This window comes from Lepidochelys kempii, chromosome 20 (genome assembly GCF_965140285.1).
Source record: "Lepidochelys kempii isolate rLepKem1 chromosome 20, rLepKem1.hap1, whole genome shotgun sequence".
Lineage (NCBI taxonomy): Eukaryota > Metazoa > Chordata > Testudines > Cheloniidae > Lepidochelys > Lepidochelys kempii.
In genome coordinates, this window is record NC_136399.1 from 25,784,145 (window position 1) to 25,805,255 (window position 21,111).

The window sequence follows — 21,111 nt, forward strand, 5'->3', positions numbered from 1 at the left end:
CCAGGGGCCAGCAGCCCTAGCGGGTGGCGTGGCTGACGCCCAGGCCTCAGGATCGAAACTCACAAGCCCGGAGCTAAGGGAGCGGCCGGCACATTTGCTCAGACCCACCCACGGGGCCTTGTGCTGGCTCCCCGGAGCCTCCTGCCCTGGCCAGCCTGGCTCCCGGCCCTGCAACGCGCCCCGGGTCTCACGTGTCCTTGGTCCGGGCCCCTGTGCTCCGGCTCGCCCAGCGCCTGTGGGGATTCCAACTGTCGCCCGATGGCTGTTGGAAGGGGCGGGGGAATGGGGAGCAGGCTCCATTGTGAGGCAGCATCTGCCTCCTTCGTCCCTAGGGGCCAGAGAGTGGGACTGCTATAGGGCCATAGACTGGGACCACTGTAGGGTGTCTATACGGTCCTCAGTTTCCCATGGCTGCAGGGTCTATGGCTTGGGACTAAATCAGATCTTCCCCACAGAACACTAGGGGACCCCATTCTGTCAGTGACTACCAACCAAGGGCTGTTCTTTTGGTCCCGTATTTGGGGCCCCACCCCTCTGCCACATCCAGCTAGCCCCTGCCGGGAGCAGGGCCGTGCCAGCAGAGGGCATGGGGGCTGGTGGGGGGCCAGGCTGAGCGGCATATGCTGGAACATGCAGCCCATGACTATTCAGCTCCATTCAGCGGGAGATAGGGGATTCCCGCAACGCCGCCCATAGGCCCCCTGGGGGCATTTTGGCCAGGGGGTGCAATGCCCAGTCCCACCTCTCCCTCTCTGTAAAGCACGGGCTGCGATCCTGCAACAAGTGTTCCCACGGGGCCATTCTGTACAGGGCTTAGTAACCACGGTCGTGCTTTGTACATTACAGAGAGTTAGCCAAGGAGGGGGCTGGGCTGGCTCTTGTTGACTAGAACTCCCAAAATGAAGAAGGAAGGGCTTGTAGTTAAGGGGTGGGACTGGGACTCATGTGACATGGGTTCTGTTCCTGGCTCTGCCACAGATTCCCTGTCCCCTTCCTGTGCCTCAGTTTCCCCATCTGTAAAATGGAGATTGTTCTCCTTTCTTTGTCTCTTTAGAATCTTTGGGGGGCAGGGACTGTTTGTACAGGAGACCTCTGGGTGCTACCATAACACAAACAATAAATAGGCACCCACAAAAAACCGTCTTCCTTTTAGAAATTAACAAGGCAATTGAATTCTAGAAGTATAAGAGTCACCCCTTGGGAGTTTAAGATCATGTGCTGTCCATAATCCCAGGGATGAATTTCATTCCAAAATGAGTAAAGGGAAATCTTTTTTTCCCTCCACAACCCAGCTTTGCTCTTCCCTGAACCTCGTCACTTTCAAACAGCCACTTGCAATAGCCAAGGTAACAACATCTGCATAGAAAGATCATGGATATTTAATTTATACAAATTACAAGACATTGGCAGAAAAAACATTGCCGGGGGCAGAAAACCAATGACACACTGTTGACTTGATCTTTTCTGAACACACACAAGGAGGATGGGGGAAAAGGGACATGAAATATTTCATTAGAATTCAAGTTCATGATGTGCTATATCAGTAAAAGTGCATCGTTTAAGTATTTCTCAGATTGCTGGGCATGTTTAAAGCTGTGGTGAGCACAGAGGGATGACTGGAATTTGTAATTATTCCCCCAAGTCTCTGCTTTCATTAAAAGAAGGGATGGAAGAGCCAGTCTCAAGCTGTTACGGCTGCAAAGAGAACCCTCAGCATGTGAAGTAACTGATGCAGTGACATCTGCCTGAGTTTGCAGAGAGCCTGAATCAGTCACTCTGAAAGGAGGGACCTGCCCTTTTCATTGCAGCTCAGACGCAATGAGAGTACGTTAAAATGTCAACATGGCTCACTGTGTCACAGCTCAAAGCATGTGACAAATGAAAGGAAATACTGTAAGAGCTACGTAAATGATCCTCAGTCAGTGCATGTTTTGGGTAGGGTCTACAATAACATGTGGTAGGGGGCATGTTGGTTTCATTCTCCTCTTTTAGATGTTTAGATTGCCACCTTTAAGCTAATTTCTTGTTGAGCACACAAGAAAAACAGGTCAGATCAAATTTATCATTGAAACATACACAAAAAATGGCATGGAAAAGATACCATCTCCATTTTCACGTAGTCTCATTGGCGTCGTATCCATCTGATTGCTTAGTGCTATTACAGATTAACAGGAAATATTAGTGATTAGTTATTAATAAGAAAAGTTAGGTTTCTCTCGCAGTAAACATCAGGAAGATGCACAGGCAGGAGGAGTTATGGACGGCAGGAGAGGCATTTTGTGTTTCCGGTGGAAATCTTGTTTTTCAGGAGTTTGTACCGATCTGACAATACAGAACCAGGGAAACAGCCATAGCCGCCAGCTAGGAAACAAGAAAACAAAGAGGGAAACAGTTACAAAGAGTTCATAGATTTTAAGATCACAATAGGCCAGGGGTGGCCAACCTGTGGCTCGGGAGCCCCATGCGGCTCTTCAGAAGTTAATACACTGCTCCTTGTCTAGGCCCCGACTCCAGGCCTGGAGCGACAGGTGCCAACTTTCCAATGTGCCAGGGGGTGCTCACTGCTCAACCCCTGGCTCCCCACCCCTTCCCGCCCCCTCCCCTGAGCCTACCCTGATCTTGCTTCTCCCCCCCAGCCTCCTGCACCCCATGAAACAGCTGATTGGAAAGTGCAGGGAGGGAGGGGGGAGGCAGGAGGGGGAGGCGCTGACCGGCGGGGGGCTGCCGGTGGGCGGGAGGTGCCGGGAGCAGGGGGAAGGGAGCTGATGCGGGGCTGCTGGCGTATTACTGTGGCTCTTTGGCAATGTACATTGGTAAATTCTGGCTCCTTCTCAGGCTCAGATTGGCCACCCCTGTAATAAATCATTAGAACTTCTAGTCTGACATCCTGTATAACAGGCCAGAGAATTACCCCTATCTGCACTGCATTGTAAACCCGGGTCTGCAGGACCTGGACTTGTGAACTCTGACACCGCCAAACTGTTCAGGCCAAGGTGCCGAGGGGCACGATCCAAGGAAAGATAACTGCCCCCCATTTTACAGGTGGAGAAACTGAGGCATGGAGCAGGGACGAGTGGGGCTGGGGGAAGTGACTTGCCAGGGATTGCCCAGCAAGGCAGTAGCAGAGCCAGGAACTGAATGAAGTTCTCATGAGTCCTAGACCACAAGTATGCCATGAAAGCATAAAGCGTACCTCGAGCACACCAATTCCTAATGCCACCCCACCAACGATCCTCCCGTTCCTGCTCAGGAAGGTCTGGAACTCCTGCAAGCAGCCCTGGGAGGGGAAAGAGAATCACAGATGCAAAGCGGGCCAGTGATGGGGCCAGTGCGTCTCATCTCGGCACTAATGACAGTCTGTCCCCACAATGGCCCATAGCGGCTCGTTAATTGGGGATGTGATTGTAATATCAAACCTAGGGCTGGATTCTCTGTTGGTGTGAAAAACCAACGGCAGTTCCACAACCTGTCCCTGGGAAAGTTTCTTCTTAGGCCAGGCCTTATACTAGACAGATTTACTGATAGAGCTATGCAGCTCTATCAGCAAACCCTCCGAATGGAGATGCAGCATCTACTGGCGGAAGAGTTCAGAGAGGTGACCAAAGAGCAAGCCAGGCAATTCCTTCGTCTTGGAATCTCAATCCAACCAGTTTCCCCGGGAGCAACTCTGCCTCAGGAACTGGCTAATCAGAGCCCGAGGCAGACAGCAAACTCTACCCAGAGCCTTGCTAACCCAAAACTAAGAACAGAGAATTTCTTCCCAAGACTGAAAACTTGCTCAGAACGCTAAAAAATAAGAAGAATTTGGAAGACTGTGTATGTCAGCGCCACATTCACTAACAACTCATAGCCTGTCTCCTATGGCAAATACCTTGCTATGGTCTTTTCCTTACCTTCTTGGTGCTGTCCAGTTCAGATTCCGGGCACTCCCGCTTGGGCGGCAGGCAGCAGCCTGTGGGATAAGTCTGGCTGTGCGTTTGGTAGAAGTAGGAGCTGTTGAAATCCTTGTAGTTGTTGAAGCCACAGCACTTCAGCTAGAACGAGAACACCAGTTGATTTACAGCCACAGCCACATTTTAGATTCACGTCCAGGACGGTTTGACTGGGGGGAGGATGTGGCCGTTTAAGAAGGCAGTGTTGTAAAAACCTTGCCCTGCCCTGAAAGTGAATCACATAGGCTTAATCGCTAACGGAAGTGGGTGGCTTTGCATTTAAAGTGCTTGGCTGGGACACAGGAGATCTACATTCAATTTCTAGAGTCCCTAGGCAAGATTCTGTGCCTCAGTTTCCCCCATCTGGAAAATGCAGCTAATGATCCTTCCAGCTCCCCCGTGGGCCAGCTTAGACTATCCAGAGCACTAAAGCCCTCCAGCCGGACCCCTAGGAGTGATGTAAGAGCTGCCTCTGCAGGTGCTTAATTTCAAGCATGTGCTCAAGTCCCACTGGCCTTCCAGCATGGAGATTCCCCCTCCCCCCCACACACACACTGCTGGGGGAATTCCCCTTGCCCGCCATGCATCAGCTGGCCAAATCCATCTCTTCCAGAGGGAATGCCGAAATGCGCCACTGCTCACCTCCTTCATGGTTGTGTCCCAAATTGCAGTCAAGTCGTCCTGCCTCCCGTAATCCTCTCGTAAGGTTTTCACAGCCCAGGTTTTCAGGTGCTCAATGAATATATCAGCCTGGAACCCAGAGACACACACAGATTGGCACCTTGTCTTGTCTTTCAGGAGCTGTTTGGTTTTTCATTTATTGAGCTTAGCAGACAAATGAAACAACCTCCCAGTGCAACGAGCCAGGCATTTAAATGACTGCACCAGCCCTCGGGAGACACATGGCAGATCTAGTGTTTTATACCTTTATCTTCTATTTGTTTAACCCGGGGACGGCCAGCCTGGATCAGACCAATGGTCCATCTAAGGCAATATCCCATCTCTGACAGTGGTCAAAGTCACATCCTTCAGAGGAAGGAATAGGATTAATTTCCTTTCCAGGACCATTTATTTGCATTAACTATCACAACTCTACTTCTAGTACGTATGTAATCTTCCAACCTCTCTCTGAATTTTGCTATGTTCTCAGCCTAAGCACCATCCAGCAGCAGTGAGTTCCACAGATGAATAGCACGTTGTGTGAAAAAATATTTCTGTCAATCAACCCTGAGGTTGACACCTTTCAGTTCCAGTCAGCATCCCCTTGATCTTGTGCTTTGACGGGGGTTTTAAATGTTGACCCAGAGAAAGTCATGAGGATTGGAGTTGAACAAATTGTTATTATTTTGGGGGGGTGCAAAATGCTTGTTGGCCAAAAATGCAGGTTTAGTTGAATTTTCTGCATAGTTTCGGCCAAAAAAAGGGGGGAGGGGTTTCTCCTAAACAGTCAAAACATTTCATTTCTAAATTTAGTTAGATTTAACGAAAAATTCCAAACAAACCCCAAAAGGGTAAAAAGAAACCATCGAGAAACTAAACAAACCCAGGGATGTTAGAGGGGGTGGGATCTGAGTTACGACAGAGAATTCTTTCCTCGGTATCTGGCTGGTGAATCTTGCCCACATGCTCAGGGTTCAGCTGATCGCCATATTTGGGGTCGGGAAGGAATTTTCCTCCAGGGCAGATTGGATGAGGCCCTGGGGGTTTTTCGCCTTCCTCTGCAGCATGGGGCGCGGGTCACTTGCTGGAGGATTCTCTGCACCGTGAAGTCTTTAAACCACGATTTGAGGACTTCAATAGCTCAGACATAGGTGAGAGGTTTATTGCAGGAGTGGGTGGGTGAGATTCTGTGGCCTGCGTGGTGCAGGAGGTCGGACTAGATGATCATAATGGTCCCGTCTGACCTTAGTGTCCATGAATCTATAACAATTTTTTTTTCAGTTTTTCGTTTTGGCAAGAAAAAAAATGAAAGTTTGGGGTCAACCTGAAATATTTTTGAAAACAATTCCAGTTCAGCCACTGAACCAAATACTCAGTCGCTCACTCAGCTGTCTCTAGGCTCTAGGCATTGTTATTTACCCTGTTATTTACAACATCTAGGGAGACAAGCCTAGGCCAGGGCCCCGGGGGTGCTGCAGGAGAGAACCCAGGAATCCTGACTCCCATGACTTTCCACCTCCCTTAGCAGAATCCCCCTAGGTCCTGTTTTAAGAGGCGGAGGAGAGCCGTCAAACAGTTCCCAGCCTGTGGGGCTCTGACTCAGACACCAGAAGCTGGGAGTGGAGCACAGCGGTGGCTCACTGAACGGCTCTGTTCCATACACTCCCCTGATGCTCTGGTACAGGGCAGTGGTGGAGACAGGATCCTGGGCTGGATGGACTCGGGTCTGACCCAGGCTGGCAGCTCGAATGTTCTCAAAGCCCAGCCTTGAACTTACCATAGAAGAGAAGGCGAGGACTACGACAGCCCCCGTGACCTCAGCGATGAAGAGAATCAGGATAATGACAAAGAACTGGAGACAGAGAGAGACCGAGATCAAAAGCCGCCCGTACCGGCACAGAGACCTTTGCAGGAGCCATCCCTGGGGGCTGGAGAAAAGGGTCCCCTGGCAAGGTGTGGCAGCCCCAGGCGGTCATAGTCAGAAATAGACCAACACAGCCAAGGGCCAGATTTGGGTATTTAGGCACCTGAAGATGCAGAGCCAATGGGAATTAGGTACCCAACTCACAGAGGCACCTTTTACATTCCAGTAGGCGCCTGTTTTATTAAAGCGCTCGTCAATGCAGCTGACAAAGGTCTAACAAGGTCCAGCAGCTGGAAGTCGAAGCTAGACTCATTCAGGCTGGAAATAAGGGGCACGTTATTAACCGCGAGGGTAATTAACCATTCAAACAAGTTTCAAAGGGCTAAGGCAGCTTCTCCCTCGCTGGCAGTGTTCAAATCAAGACAGGATGTTTTTCTAAAAGATCTGCTCTCACTTAAACAGGAATTGAGTCGGGAAGGGTCAATCGGCCTGTGTTATACAGGAGGTCAGGCTGAGGGATCACAATGGTCCCTTCGGGCTTTAGCATCTAGGAATCTGCTTCTGAACTACCTTGTAAATCTGGCTTCCAGCCCCTAGGGGAGACAACGAGTTGTTCGGTGTTAGCTACAGAGGGACCGACTTTTGGATAGTCTTAGAAGAATCTGAGCTCAGAGCTAGCTGGGAAATTATATTTTTCCCCTGGAAATTTTGACAAAATTTTGTACATTTTCATCAAATGTTTCTTAGAATTTTTCAGATTTTCATCCACCTCCTTCCCACAAAAAGTTCTGGTATTTTTCTATCAAAACCTGAAATTTCTCAAAGCCACAAAATGCCGTTGCTGAAAACCAGTTCTCCCTCCCCCCGCTGCTTTTCAGGGGTTGGGGATTTTTTTGGCAGAAACCTGAACATTTCCAGCAACAGTGGGAATTTTGGGGGTGAAAATGTCCCAAAAAAGCCTTTAGAGGGAAATTTTCCCACTTCCTAACCTGGAGAGGCGGCAGGGGTGGGGCAGAGCTGGAAAAATCATTTTGTGGGAAATATCTCGCACGTTTCCACGGTGGGACTCAAGCCCAGGCCTGCCGAGGGGTCAGCCACCACCTCCTCGCGCTGTCATAGCCCGCCCGCCCGCCCGCCCGCAATCCACCGAGGGTGCACGCCGTCGGACGGTCTGCCCCGGGAGAGCCAGCTGACCGGTGGTTTAACAATCCCTGATTGGCTCCTTGATCCTCCGTAAGCCCCTGGGCATCCCAGGAGGCGCCCAGAGGATAACAGTGTGACCAGCTTCCACGACTGCGCTGCTTCTCTGTCTCTGAACAACCGGCATTGACGTTGGCTCTGACCTGTCTCCCGCTCAACCCCGGAACCCCAGTGCTGACCCTGATACCTGGCGCTGGCCCTTGGCCTGGACTCCATCTCTGGCTCTGCCCCTCAGCTTGACTCAAGACTCAGACCCTGGGTTTGCCGTTCAGCTTCTCTGACCCCGGGCTTTGGTTCCTGGCTCCTGCCTCTCCACCTTCCTACCGTCACCCAGGATTCGGACAAAGGTTCAAAACAGAACCAGTTTTGCAGAAGTTGCCATGACCTGCACCCCCATCGTAGGTAGGGGAAACTGAGGCACACAGCGGTGCTTTGCCCAGGGTCACTCCGGGAGTCTGGGGCAAAGCCAGAATCTGAAACAAAATGTACTGTGTCCTAGCCAACCCCCTTAATGATCCCTCTAGCCAGGAGCACTTCGACTCTGCACAAAGGTAGGTCTGGCTGCTATCCCCACTGCGTACTGGGGAGAATGAAGCACAGAGGGGAGGCAGCTGGCCTGAGGTCCCAGAGACTCCTGTATCCCAGTCCAGTGCTCTGTCCGTTAGCCCCCAACCCTTCCCCATGGTGCTGCAGCCCCTACCAGCAGCAGCATGCACTTGCTCTCCTTCATGGCCCCGCAGCAGCCCAGAAAGCCCATGAGCAGCAGGAAGGTGCCAACAGCGATGCACAGGTACCCCACGTTGATCAGCTGCATCAGCTGGGGTGCAGCGGCCCCCAGAATCTGCACGAAGGAGCCTCCATCCACCTTCATCCAGATGCCAATGCCCAGCACGGCCAGCCCGCCCAGCTGGGGGAGAGAGGCTGGTAAGCAGTGAGCGGCCTCCCTTCATTCCTCACCATGGGAATCATAGAATATCAGGGTTGGAAGGGACCTCAGGAGGTCATCTAGTCCAACCCCCTGCTCAAAGCAGGACCAATCCCCAACTAAATCATCCCAGCCAGGGCTTTGTCAAGTCTGACCTTAAAAATATCTAAGGAAGGAGATTCCACCACCTCCCTAGGTAACGCATTCCAGTGCTTCACCGCCCTCCTAGTGAAAAAGTTTTCCCTAAAGGGCCCTGCGGGGCCACATTCTGCGCAAGGCTCCTTTCTCGGGCTGCACTGCAGCTCCCAGGGTTACCCCCAGCCTGCAGGGCCTTCTCTTCTCCTTCCACACGGGATCAGAGCCCCCAGCCCACCAGCTGCGGTTTTGCCTACTCACAAATATAACGCCATTGAACACAAACATCATCATCTTCAGGAATGAGAAGCAGCCCATCTTCCAGCACCTACATGGAGAGGAGAAGGGGGCTGTAAAGACGTGGGGTTCAGCATGGCCCCGCTCAGTCGCAATGGGGGGCTGTGCAGCGCCCGGCACTACAGGGCCCCCCCTGACTCGGTGTGAATCTCTCGGAACTACCATAATACACACAATAAATAAGGTGATAGCTCCGACCCTGCAAAGCCTTCTCAGGCCCAGACTTGTCCAAACTGCCTGAGATAAGAAGTGTGATGTAGAGGGGTGAGGCAGACCACACAGGGGACAGAGAGGATGTGGGTGTTTTCCACTGTTTACAGTGTTCCCAACTCTCACTATATTTGGGCTTTTTCTTAAAGTCCCAGCCACTGGAGTCAGGTGATTTTATGAAACTCACAGTTTTCATTTAAAGAAAAAAGAAAAGAAAAATAAAGCAACTTTCTAGCTCTCCCAGCTGCAGAGAGAAGCTTGTAGATGTGATCCCCAAAGACTCAACAAATAGAAGGCATAGAAACAGATCCCCAGAAAATTGATTTAAAAAAAAACAGCTCATGATTTATGCAAGGCCACAGTGACGGTTTCTGAACGGTCAGGGCTAGCAGCGTTCCAGACACTGATATGAAATAACTTCCCCACCCAGCCAGGTTGCAGTGTAGCTCACACCTTGTTTGAAGCTTCCAATTTATAAGGCATCTATAAAAGATGAAAACCTGGTGGTTAGACGTTTTCATAAATAGTCCATCAATTGTCAAACCACTGATCTCGCTTATAACCAGGGCTTATAACTGTCTCAAACATCATCCCCCAAGGATCTTACCTACTGCCAGCAAGAGCCTCCAGGAGCTCAAGCCTTTTAGCTAAACAAAGCAGAGGGTGATGGGTGCCTCGATCACAGTCTGTAAGTACCTACATGGGGACAAATATCTGACCATAGGGGGCTCTTCGATCTAGCAGCCAAAAAAGGTCTAACAAAAGCCAATGGCTGGAAGTTGAAGCTAGACCAATTCTGACTGGCAATAAAGTGCAAATTTGTACCGGTGAGAGTAATTACACACCAGACCAGCTTCCCATGGATCCTGGTGGATTGTAAGCATTGGCAGTTTTTAAATCAAGATGGGTGTTTGTCTCAAGTCTGAACGGATTGAGGGAATCCCCAGGGCCTGTGTTCTCCAGGAGGTCAGACCAGAAGATCACAATGGTCCTTTCTGGCCTGGGGATCTAGGAAGCTGTGAACACGGATCACATGAGCTGCTCATGGCTGTAATAGGCTCAGAACGTTGGTGCATCATGTGTTAACCCTTTGCAAACCACTGAATGCGCAACCGCGGTAAAAAGCAGAGAGGGATTCACTTTCCCCACGGAGCAGGAGTAAAGTAACATAAAGGCGGTTGCTAGGTTTTAAAGCCAGAAGGGACCATTGATGGACCCTTGACCATTGACCAATACCTCACTCTTACATAGTTTCTTCCATCGTAGATTGCAAAGCGCTCCTCAAAAGGAGGCCACTCTCATTAGCTCCATTATGCAGCTGGGGAAACTGAGGCAGGGAAGTGACAGGCCAGGTGCTGAGTGGGTAACAGAACCCCAGTCTGCAGAGTGCTGGTCTTTTGCTCTGGGCACTGGGCCCTGCTCCCTCTGACCTCCTCTGGCACTGACTCCTAGAAACTCATTCAACAATGCCTGCATCAAGCCCGTCACATCCCACTGAGCTAGATTTGGAAGGACATCCGGTCTTGACTGACAGCGGGCATGTGATGGAGAATCTGCCCTGGCCCTGAGGTGGCTGCTCCAATGGTTAATTCCCCTCACGGTTCAAAATCTGCCCCTTCTTTCCCATCTGAATTGTCCAGTTTTGGCTCCAGCCGCAGGGTCTCGTTCGGCCACGATGGGAGAGCTATCTGCTCTCGGTCCTTTCCTCCTGCCATGGCTCCTTGGCACTGGGTCAAGTCACGGGGTGCCCCGTGCTGGGCCAGCAAGGACCATTGCTCTGTAGCTCCTCACTGCTTCAGGAGCTGGGCTGGTTCCCAAGCGGTGCCTTCCCCGAAATGTGGAAGCTATAAAAGAGGCAGCTGGGCCTGGATAAGCAAGTCACTGAGCCAGGAAAAGGGGGTGGGAAGATCTCAGGGTGACGCGTCTCAGTGAATCCGCGGCTAGTTCAGTGGTGCTCGGCCTTCCCTCCCATCTAGCCCCGAAGACTCTGCACAACCTGTTGGGGGTCGTGCCACCCCAGCCCACGCTCTAGATACTGGAAGGGGGTGAGTCAGGGTGAGCCTAGGAACAGGGGCTTCTGAGCCTTGCAGACTCATCACATCTAATAAGCACTCAGCGCACTGCTCCCGCGCAGGACTGACCGGATCAGACTGGAGCAGGGCCTCGCCCGTCTCCCAGCAGCGATAGGACAACCTGCCCTGAGGCTACAGGCTCCCCCTGCACCTCCTCCCTCCACCACTGCTCCCTAAGGCCAACTCCCTGCACCTCCTCCCTGCACCACCACTCCCTAAGGCCACCTCTGCAGCATCGTCTCCTAGCCCCTTGTTTCCCTGCAGCTGAAGCTGTTGCCTAGCAGCAGCCAATGGGCTGGGATCCGCCTGCACCCCTTTATCCTGGGGGTTCCACGAACAGCAGCCTCCCACTAGGAGAGCTCGGGGGCCTCAGGGTGGGGCCCTGAAACCTGTCCAGCAGGGAATCCAAAGGGTTCAGCCCGACTCCCTGTTCAGAAGGGCTCAGCCAGGAGGCACCTTCCTTGTGATGTGTGTGGTCTGCAGGGCTGGGATTGCAGGGGGCTGCAGGCTGGAGTTGAGGGGCAGCAGCAGAGCCATGTGGGTGCTGATGGCTGGTGCTGAAGCTCCATCTACAGCTGGAGCCCGGTGCCCTGCTGGCGAGATCCGGGTTCAAAGCAGGCAAAGAAACGCAGGCAAGTCACGCCTGCCCTGTGACTCAGTTTCCCCATCTGTGAAATGGGGGTAACCCTCACTTGGTGGTGGGGTACGGATAAATCCATTGTCCACAGTGCCAGAGAATCAGGATTGAGGGGCACTGGCAGAGCTGGGGGAGCCCAGGGTGGGGTTGGGATAGCAGGGGCTGCAGGTCGGGATTGAGGGGCACTGGCAGAGCTGGGGGGAGCCCAGGGCGGGGATGGGATAGCAGGGGCTGCAGGTCGGGATTGAGGGTCACCGGCAGAGCTGCGTGTTGGGAACTACACATCTATGACAGAAGACTACAGAGACCCAGCATTTTAGCAAACTGGGTCAGATTTCAGGTTTGCGAGCTGGACTTTTGCAACAAGCCTGAATCTCCCGGGGCCAAATCCTCTGCTGGGCACGACTCCGTTGATTTCCGCAGAGCGACAGCAAAGGGCCTGGCCTCCTTTGGCTATACACACAAGAGAAATGCGGATATTGGACATGCAAAAAGCTCTTACCTCTTGGAGGGGTGGCTGGGAAGTTTGCTCTGTGTGTGTGTGTGTGCGGGGTGTGTGTGTGCAGGTGAGTGTCCTGATGTGTGTGTGGGCGAGTGAGTGTGCGTGTGGGTGAGTCTGCTGAGGTGTGTGGTGGTGTGTGTCTCCTTTCCACAGGGTGTGTATGCGGGTGAGTGTGCGGGGGGTGTGTGGGTGGGTGTGTGGGTGCCGGTGTGTGTCTCCTTTCCACAGGGTGTGTATGCGGGTGAGTGTGCGGGGGGGGGGTGCGGGTGAGTGTGCGGGGCTGTGCGGGTGAGTGTGCGGGTGAGTGTGCGGGGGTGTGGGTGCCGGTGGGTGTCTCCTTTCCACAGGGTGTGGCTCCCCACCTGCCACACAACAGCGAGCGGCGGCTCCGGGGTTTGATCTCCGCTCTCTGCTCTGGAGTTGTGCCTGCTTCTGGGACTTCATCGCCCTCCCCACCTGAGCCCGCCTGAGCTCCCAGCGGGGCAGGGGGAGGGGAGTGCAGGCAGCGGGCTTGTACACTCGCAGCTTTAACGCTTCGCTTCCCGCGGCGAGGGCCGAGCTTTCGGCGGTGCTCTGGGCCCAGCCGGCCGTTGGCCCAGGGGAACGTGGGATGGAGTTCCCTCGAGCCCCCGGGGAGCGCAGGCATTCAGGGGAGGTTACCCTGAGTCACTGGGACTTGGGAAGAGGAGCTGTGGAAAATCCCACCTGTTATAATCTGTGTTATGATAACACCGCTAGGGCCTGGCTGAGATTGGGGCTCCCTGGTGCCAGGTGCCGCCCAGACCCCGACCGAGATCAGGGCCCCGTCATGCCGGGCGCTGCCCAGACCCCGACCGAGATCAGGGCCCCGTCGTGCCGGGCGCTGCCCAGACCCCGACCGAGATCAGAGCTCCCTGGTGCCGGGTGCCGCCCAGACCCCAGCCCAGACCAGGGCCCCGTCGCGGTGGGCGCTGCACAGCCACAGAGAGAGAGGCAGCCCCTGCTCTGAAGAGCTCACAGTCTGAAGAGACAAAAGGTGGGAGGAAGGATTATTCTTCCCACTTTACAGATGGGGAAACTGAGGCCCAGAGAGGGTAAGGCAGTAGTTTTAAACGGTGACTCATGACTGTGGGATTGCTCCTCTGGAGACCTGTCAAAGGGCCTGAATTTCCTTTCAGTGCAGTAAAGGAATCTACCTACGTACTCAGAGAGACAAGGGGGGTGAGGACCTTTTACTGGACCAACTGCTGTTGGTGAAAGAGACAAGCTTTCGAGCTACACAGAGCTCTTCTTCAGATGGATCTGTCTATCCCCGTACACCCCCTCCGTCTGCCTGTCTGTCTATCCCCATACACCCCCTCCGTCTGCCTGTCTGTCTATCCCCATACACCCCCTCCGTCTGCCTGTCTGTCTATCCCCATACACCCCCTCCGTCTGCCTGTCTGTCTATCCCCATATACCCCCTCCGTCTGCCTGTCCGTCTGAACATGCATCACTGTCGTGTCTGGGGCTGGATCCTGGCCCGCTGTGAATCAGAGCAGAGCTATTGACTGAATTGGCATGAGGCTGATTTACCCCAGTAGGGGATCAGGCCCCCAGAACACAGCCAGACCCGGCTATAATGTTGTTGCCGCCCTGTCCTGAGTTCTCTTGCATCCACTGGGCTCTTGGTTTAGCAAGAACATTCAAAGCCAGAGTTGTAAATGAAGGCGATTGGAAGGGTTATAAAGCCTGATGCTTCAGGGCCTGAGCAGACCTTTGGCGGGGAGCGGTCAGGAAGGAGCTGTCCCCGCTGGCTGGATGTCCCATCTCTGCCTTCTGCAGCAGGGTGTCTCGGAGCAATTGTTCCTGGCCCCGTTCAGAGACGGGCCCCTGCTCTGACTGTGCAGCTGAAACAGCTCCGGGAAGCCTGTAAACATTGACCTGAATCAGGGCAGAGGCCTCTGCAGCTGTCAGCGACTGCACGGCTCAGGAGGGACGGATGTGGGGCCGCTGCTCGCTGGAGCGGGGGAAAATCTCACCCCAAGCTTGGCAAACACACCCTGGCGGTTCATGCGGCTGTTCTGCAAAGCCTCACTAGAGGGCGATGTTTCTCCATCTCCCCGCCGGGCTCGGGCCAGGGCCTTGGAAAGCCAGTGCCCGGCGGAGGGAGGTCGGCAGGGGCCTTGCTGTACCCCAGTGCACCGCTGTGCGTTACCCCCCCACCACCACCATCCCGGCCCTGTTTGCCCCTTGTCGTGGCTCGGTTACAGCCCAACAGCCATCTCCATTCCCGGGGCCAGCCCGGGCCAGGTCCCGCTGGCTGACTGGCCCACCTGTGATCTAGCCAGAGCTCCTGGAGAGCCCAGGCCGTCCCGTTGCACCCAGGTGCCCCTGTGCTGGGCCCAGCCGCTTGCGTTCGGCTAAAGCATCTTCCAGGCAGGCAGCGAGGCTGCATGGGAAGTCACGGGGAGCCAGAGAATCCACCACTTCTCTGGGGAGTTCCCCCCCCAACCCCCCCCCACCGTGCTTACTCCCCCGCCCCTGATAAACTTTGTGCCTTATTTCCAGCTGGATTGTGTCCGTCTTCAGCCACCAATATCCCACCGTCAAGAGAATTAGGGTCCTCCCGTTCAGCGCTGTGGATCAGATTTATTGGGCCAGATCCTCAGCTGGTGTCAATCCATGGGGCTCAGGCGATTGACACCAGCTCAGGATCTGGCCCCGGGTTAATAGAAATAATTTCAGGATTGGGGGGAAAAAAAAGTTTGAAAAGAGCTTTTGGTTTGGCTGGAGAATCCGCCCGCCTGCAGCTGCCCGGGGTCCCGAAGGAACGTCTCCTGTCATGATCCTTTGTCTGAAGCAGCTGGCACTGGCCGAGGCGGGACACCGGGCTCGATGGGCCCCCCCGGGCTGAGCCACTGTAACTAACCCTGTTGGTAGCTAATTCAATCTGCTCTGTGCAAATGTTCGTTCCTATTGTAATCGAATCTAAGGCAAGCTAATTTGATCCCATCTGATCTATAGGTCTGCCTGTTTCTATTTCTAATTGAATCTTACCCCATCTGTAGAGAGGGAATGACTAAACCAGGGCAATTATCGACTGGTCTACCCCCTATCCCTCCTTAGTCGTCTCTGTTCCAAGCTGAACTGTTCCAGCCTTTGTAATTGCCTCACACAGCAGCTGTTCCACCCCCCATCACCCCCCCCATCACCCCCCCAGCACTCACTGCTTAGGGCACCCACAGCTGTTCCACCCCCCCCATCACCCCCCCACCCCATCACTTGTTGCCCTTCACGGCACTTTTCCCGGTTCTCATATATCTAGTTTGAGCTGGTGTGACCAGAGCTGCGGGCCGCATTCGAGATGCTGGGTGACCTTGGGCACATCCCCTGCCTTCTGTGTGCCTCAGTTTCCCCTCCCGCCCTTTGTCTCTTTAGACTGTGAGCTAATTGGGGCAGGGACTGTCTCTCAATGTTTGTCAGTGCAGCACAGTGGGGCGGTGATCTCGGATGGGGTCTGGGCAGTGCTGGCCCCCTGCACTATCCTACTGTACAGCTGATAATAGGCCGACCCACCAGCCCCACAGAATAAATGACACCCAGCCCCACTCCTTGCACGGGAGGATGAGGAGTCGGATCTCCCGAAAGTGCGGGGGAGGGACTCCCTGTAGGGTCATTGGTATTTCTATAGGGGAAAGGGCCCCGGGCAGGAGGAGTCTCCCTCTTGATGGGATTTCTCTAGGGGAAAAGGTCTCTCTGCCTTTACAGCTGCATTTCTGTAGGGGATGCCGCTGTTTAAAGGTGTCTTTTATAAAAGCACTGTTTATATGGGGGGGGTCTCACTGGAGGGGGAAAGTCTGTCTATAGGTGCCCTATAAGGGCCCGTGTAGCGGAAGGGTCTCTCTCTGAGGGCTCTCTGGGGGGGAAGTGGTCTCTCCACGGAGTTCGTCACGGGACCTCTCCGTCTTTAGGGGCGCATTTCTGTAGGGGATTCTGCCTATAGCGCTGAGTCCACACAGGGCTCTCCCTCAACGTGTAGCGGGAAGCGTCCCTGGGGGGTCTCTGGGGGTCTCGCTATAGGGTCCCCGCCCGGGGCCGGGCTGTCTCCGGGCGCTCTATAGGGTCTCCATAGGGGACGCTGCCCCTACAGGGCTCCGGCCGGCAGGTGGCGGCGCGGTCCCGGCGCCCGGACCCGGAAGGGGCCGCCCCCGGCTCGGCCCCGCCTGCCCAGCCCGGCCCGGGGCGCCCAGCGCGGAGCGGAGCCGGCGGCGGCGGCGGCGGCGGGACGGAGCCACATGGCGGCCCCGGAGCGACGGGCCTTCGCCCAGCGCATCAGCCGGTGAGAGACCCGGCGGCCCCCCCGGGCACCCAGCGTCCCCCCCCCGGGGCACCCAGCGTCCCCCCCCCGGGCACCCAGCGCGCCCCCCCCCGGGCACCCAGCGCGTCCCCCCCAGCGCCCCCCCCGGGCACCCAGCGCCCCCCCCGGCACCCAGCGCGTCCCCCCAGCGTGTCCCCCCCAGCGCCACCGCCCCCCCCAGGCACCCAGCATGTCCCCCCTGCGCCCCACCAGGGCACCCACCACTCTGGGCACTGAGCGCCCCACCCAGCACCCCTCCGAGGGCACCCAGCACCCACCCAGAGTCCAGCCCCTCCAGCCTACTTGCCCAAGGGCACCCACCCACCCCTGCCTGAGAGCACCCAGTCCCTACCCAGCCCACCCCAAGGGCACCCAGCGCCCTTGCCCTAGGCAGCCCCTCTGGGGCCCCCAGCACTCACTGCTTAGGGCGTCCAGCACCCAGCACCCACCCAGTGAAGGCACCCAAGGCACCCACTGCCCAGAACACCCACTTCCCAGCCCCATGGTACCCAGTCCCCAACCCACAGTGCCAGCGGTACTCCCCTACTGCCCCCTGTACCTACCCCATGGGCACCCCAGTCTGTGCACCTCCTCCCATCCCTGTGTATCTCCCTCTGCATCCTGTGGGCCCCCCTAAGCCCACGGTGCCCCCACTCCCAGCCCCGATCCTCCCCATGGCAAGCTAATGGGCAGCCACCCCTATTCCTGACCCCACAGGCCCCTGTGGGGCACCCCCCATTTTCCATCCACCCACGAACACCCCCAGCCCGGATCCCTCCCCTGTGGGGCACCTCTGAGCCCCACAGCTCCCTCTGCACTGGGGGCGCCATGTCCCCATCCCGTCTGACAGCCAATAGCCTGATGCTCCCCAAAACCTGCTTCCACCTCCCAGCAGAGCCCCCTCCTGCCAGGCGTAGGCTGAACAGGCTGGGGGGGTCCCCAGGATGTGCACTTGGGGAAGGGGATAGAATCCTGAGCAGCTTCCTAGCACGGCCTTGGTGGGGTGGGTCTCTGGGGGAGGAATCCTGTGCCCTGTGGGGTCCCAGCTGGCATCTCCCCTTCCCCCCCTAGGTGGGCGTGTGAGCCAACCACCCCTCCTGCCTTTGCCGGATGGGAACATCCCCCGCACTCGCCTCTTTCTAAAGATGTGGGATTGGGCGCCGATGGGGCTGAGAACTGGAGTCTCCCCACCCCCCCCACCCCCCAAATGTGAGCTGAGCCCCGGCCCCAGAAGATGGCGGGGCAGCCAGGTATCCCCGCTCTCCCCTTGTAAGGCGCATGGGTGACTTCTTGCACGTGCTTGTGCCGGGCGTGTCCCGTCGTGAAATGCTGGAGCTGTGCGGGGCCGGGTCGGCGTCCGAGACGCCAGGCTGCCTGTGGTGCGGGAGGCCTGGTGTGTTTCAGGAGGGTGCCCCGTGGCGAGGTGGGTTTTACCACCCCAGCGTTCGTGGCTGTGCTTTTAGCAGCTCGCCGTCGCCCCACAACCTTGGCACGGCTGCAGCCTCGTGTAGACGCTGCTGTGAGAGGGTGACCGTAGCGGGTGCTGGTCCCCCCTTCGGGGAGCCTAGTGCAGACGGGCTGAGATGATCGCCGGTGGGAAGCATGGGCTGGCCCCGCGACAGCCCTCCGTTCCGCACGAGCGCTGACTCGGGCCAGGTAACGCGGTGACATGACAAGTGGCCCGTCTACACAAGGATCGTAACCCGTGTGTGCCTAACGCCCTCTGGATCCAGGCAAGACCTGCCCTAGGCCACGGTCACCAGCGCCTCCTCCCCTTCCCTGCCCTCGGCCAGCCCCGCTCTGGCATGTATTGTTTCATCCCGCGGAAGGAAATTCTGACCCATTTCCTGGCTCTCCCCGCTGGGACCAGAGCTGGCCCTGCAGTTTTTAATTGCTGGGCTTTGTTGCCTTGCCTGCTTGGGGGGCGTGTGTGTGTGTGTGCAGGGGTTTGCTTTTCCTCCAGTTTGCAAAGTGTGGGGCTAATGCTCTGGCAAAGCGCTGGTGTCTCGTAGGTGGAAGGCGGGGAGCTGGGCCCACCCACGCACCCATTCAAATTTAAATAGCAGTTCGTGGACGTTGAACTGTGTCGGTTTTGTTCTGCGGCCGGAGTCTTGGATTTGTGTCCCGTCGTTTTCTTGTTCTGTAAAAAAAAAACCAACCCCCCCAACTCCACACACAACCCAGCTCAGCGTCCGGCAGTCGCCTGGCAATAACCAAAGGAGTAAGAGCAGGATCTCCGGGGTGTGTGTTGGGGCAGGGTTGCAAAATGGACGATGCCGGGGCCTTTGGGTCATCTCATGAGCTGGCAGCAAGCGGGGAGCAGGTGTGTGAATAATTCAGTGCTCTGGGCTCTTCCCTCCCCCTGCCTCTGTGGTTGCTTTCGGCTTCCTCTTTCCTTCGCCAGGCTCCTGGTGGCGGATGTGTGCGGCGGGCTGGGCCGCCGGGCCTGTGGCTGCACTTGGCCCCGCTGGTTTCTGAGGGGAAGGCAGAGGGGCAGCGGGCAGAGACACGTCCCGTGGGGTTAGCTTGGGGGCGTAAGAGACGGGTCTGGGACCTGGGGGACCTGCCCGGGCTGCAGACTCCCTTGGGCAAGTCTCTTCATTTACCCGTCTAAGGTACTTGTCTGACCCCCATCCCCGGGGTATCTGGGCGCCTCACAGGTCCCAGGCCAGCGCTCTAACCACTGCACCATCCTTTCCCTCCACTCTCTTGGCCTTGGTTCTCCCAGCTGCAAAAATGGGCACAAAAGTCCTCCCTCCCCCCTCTTGTCTCATTGGACTGTGAGCCCCTTCTGGCAAGGACTCTGTACAGCACCCGGCACAGCAGGGGAGCCTCCCCACTGCTCCAGGGCGGGGCCCTTGCAGCGATCACAAGGCTCCAAGGTGCTATCACAGAATCCATAAATAATCCATTGTACAGCCTGCGGCAGGAGCCTGTCTCTGAGCTAGTCCCAGGAGCGCAGGGCGGCTGTCCCTACCCCAACCCCTCCCATTCGCCCCTAGCTCCCAGCCTGTGGGGAGCTGGCGAGGACAGAGTCCGCGATGCGGGAACTCACAATCTGGCAAGACAATCCTGGCTTTGCTGGTGACATCGGGCCAGGCATCCCTCCTTGCCTCAGTTTCCCCATCTGTAAGGGGGGTGAGTGATCTCCCCTAGCCTCTGCAGAGGTGGGTGGCCCATGCTGGATGAGAGCCAAGGCAGGGATTTAGGTGCCGGGCTCCCATTGAGTTACTTGGGGGCCTGACTCCCTTCAGCTAAAGGGGGCCCGGTGTTACTGTGGGGCTGCAGGTGGCTGGGTTCCCCCTCACTCACAGCCAGCGTACCGGAGAGAGGGAGCCAGTCGCCACCAGGCTTCCTGGCCTGATCCCGGCACCTCGGAGCCGGACAGATGTGCGGCCCCCCCCCCCCCCCACACACACACACAGGGCCAGGCTGACTGCAGCTGATTTACGGCCTGCACGTCCTCCCCCAGACATGGCACCGCCCCACTTCCCCTGCCCTGAGCTCCTGGCTGGGCCTGCCCCGGAGGAGGGGAGGGGGCAGGAAGGCTGTCCCGCGGCTGGACCACTCCCCTGGCCTTGTGGATTCCAGGGCCCGAGGGGACCCCGGTGAGCAGCTGGTCTGACCGGCCGCCGGGTGCCCCGATTCCGTTCCTCACCCTGGACAGACCCTCTGCCTGGATGGAGAAGCCACCGCAGCCCGGGGCGAATTGCACCCAGGCTCCATTCCCCTCCTTTCCCGTCTGAGTTCATCTCACTCCCACTTCCAGCCTCCTTCGGCTGCTAGACTCGAGAGCCCGGTGTGAAGTATTTGTTCCCCAGGCCGATACTTCTAGCCTGTGCTGTAGGGGGCGCTCTCTCTGCCTGCGGGACCCAATGCCCCAGTGTGGTGCTAGGGGGCGCTGTGCTGCTGTGGGTACCACCCTTTGCAAGTGCTGTAATCCTGGGGCCCTGGCACGTGGGAGTGATGGGGAGGGACCCTGGAGTCCTGACGAAATCCCGGCTCTGGTCGCTGCAGTCTCTCCCCTCCCACTGGGGGGCGCCGCTTCCCTTAGGGGGCTGAGCCCCCCGCTGGGCCCGGGCATTAACAGCCCCTGTGCATGGGATTGGGGCACTGCCTGCAGGAATCCCGCAGTTAAAACCTCGGTGTGGTTTGTCGCTGGCTTTATTGTCCCGGGGGCAGGTCAGCTTTCCCAGGGGGGCGGGTGGGGGGCAGTGACCCTCAGGCCTTGTCTGCACCAGGCTTTGAGCCGCAAGCCTCTAGGGTGGTCGCGTGCCCTGCAGTCCCGGCAGCATTGACGCCCAGGGAACCTGGGGTCCCTGCTGGCCTAGCTTGGGGCTCTGGACTATCCTGCCACCC

At 56.5% G+C, this 21,111-nt stretch overlaps 2 protein-coding genes across 5 annotated transcripts in view; one reads left to right on the plus strand and one right to left on the minus strand.

Moving 5' to 3' along the window:
• Nucleotides 1–1,371: 1,371 nt before the first annotated feature.
• LOC140900791 (tetraspanin-1) lies at nucleotides 1,372–14,310 on the minus strand. 4 transcript variants are annotated; one of them, XM_073318618.1, is made up of 9 exons: nucleotides 14,170–14,310; nucleotides 9,677–9,706; nucleotides 8,978–9,044; nucleotides 8,357–8,563; nucleotides 6,370–6,444; nucleotides 4,575–4,682; nucleotides 3,894–4,034; nucleotides 3,194–3,277; nucleotides 1,372–2,361 (listed from the first exon to the last, which is right to left on the minus strand). In XM_073318618.1, exons 1-9 carry the CDS (start codon nucleotides 14,220–14,222, stop codon nucleotides 2,305–2,307), a joined length of 822 nt encoding a protein of 273 aa, XP_073174719.1. In that variant the 5' UTR covers nucleotides 14,223–14,310; the 3' UTR covers nucleotides 1,372–2,304. The 4 variants fall into 4 exon arrangements, with proteins under 4 accessions (XP_073174719.1, XP_073174722.1, XP_073174720.1 ...); XM_073318621.1 differs by lacking the exon at nucleotides 14,170–14,310 and adding an exon at nucleotides 12,435–12,574; XM_073318619.1 differs by lacking the exon at nucleotides 9,677–9,706.
• A 2,329-nt stretch (nucleotides 14,311–16,639) lies between these two features.
• The window catches only part of DOCK6 (dedicator of cytokinesis 6), a 55,693-nt gene continuing 51,221 nt past the window's right edge, over nucleotides 16,640–21,111 (plus strand). Inside the window, 1 exon segment of the mRNA XM_073318253.2 lies at nucleotides 16,640–16,734. Coding sequence (XP_073174354.1) covers nucleotides 16,691–16,734 — 44 coding nt within the window. The 5' untranslated portion in view covers nucleotides 16,640–16,690.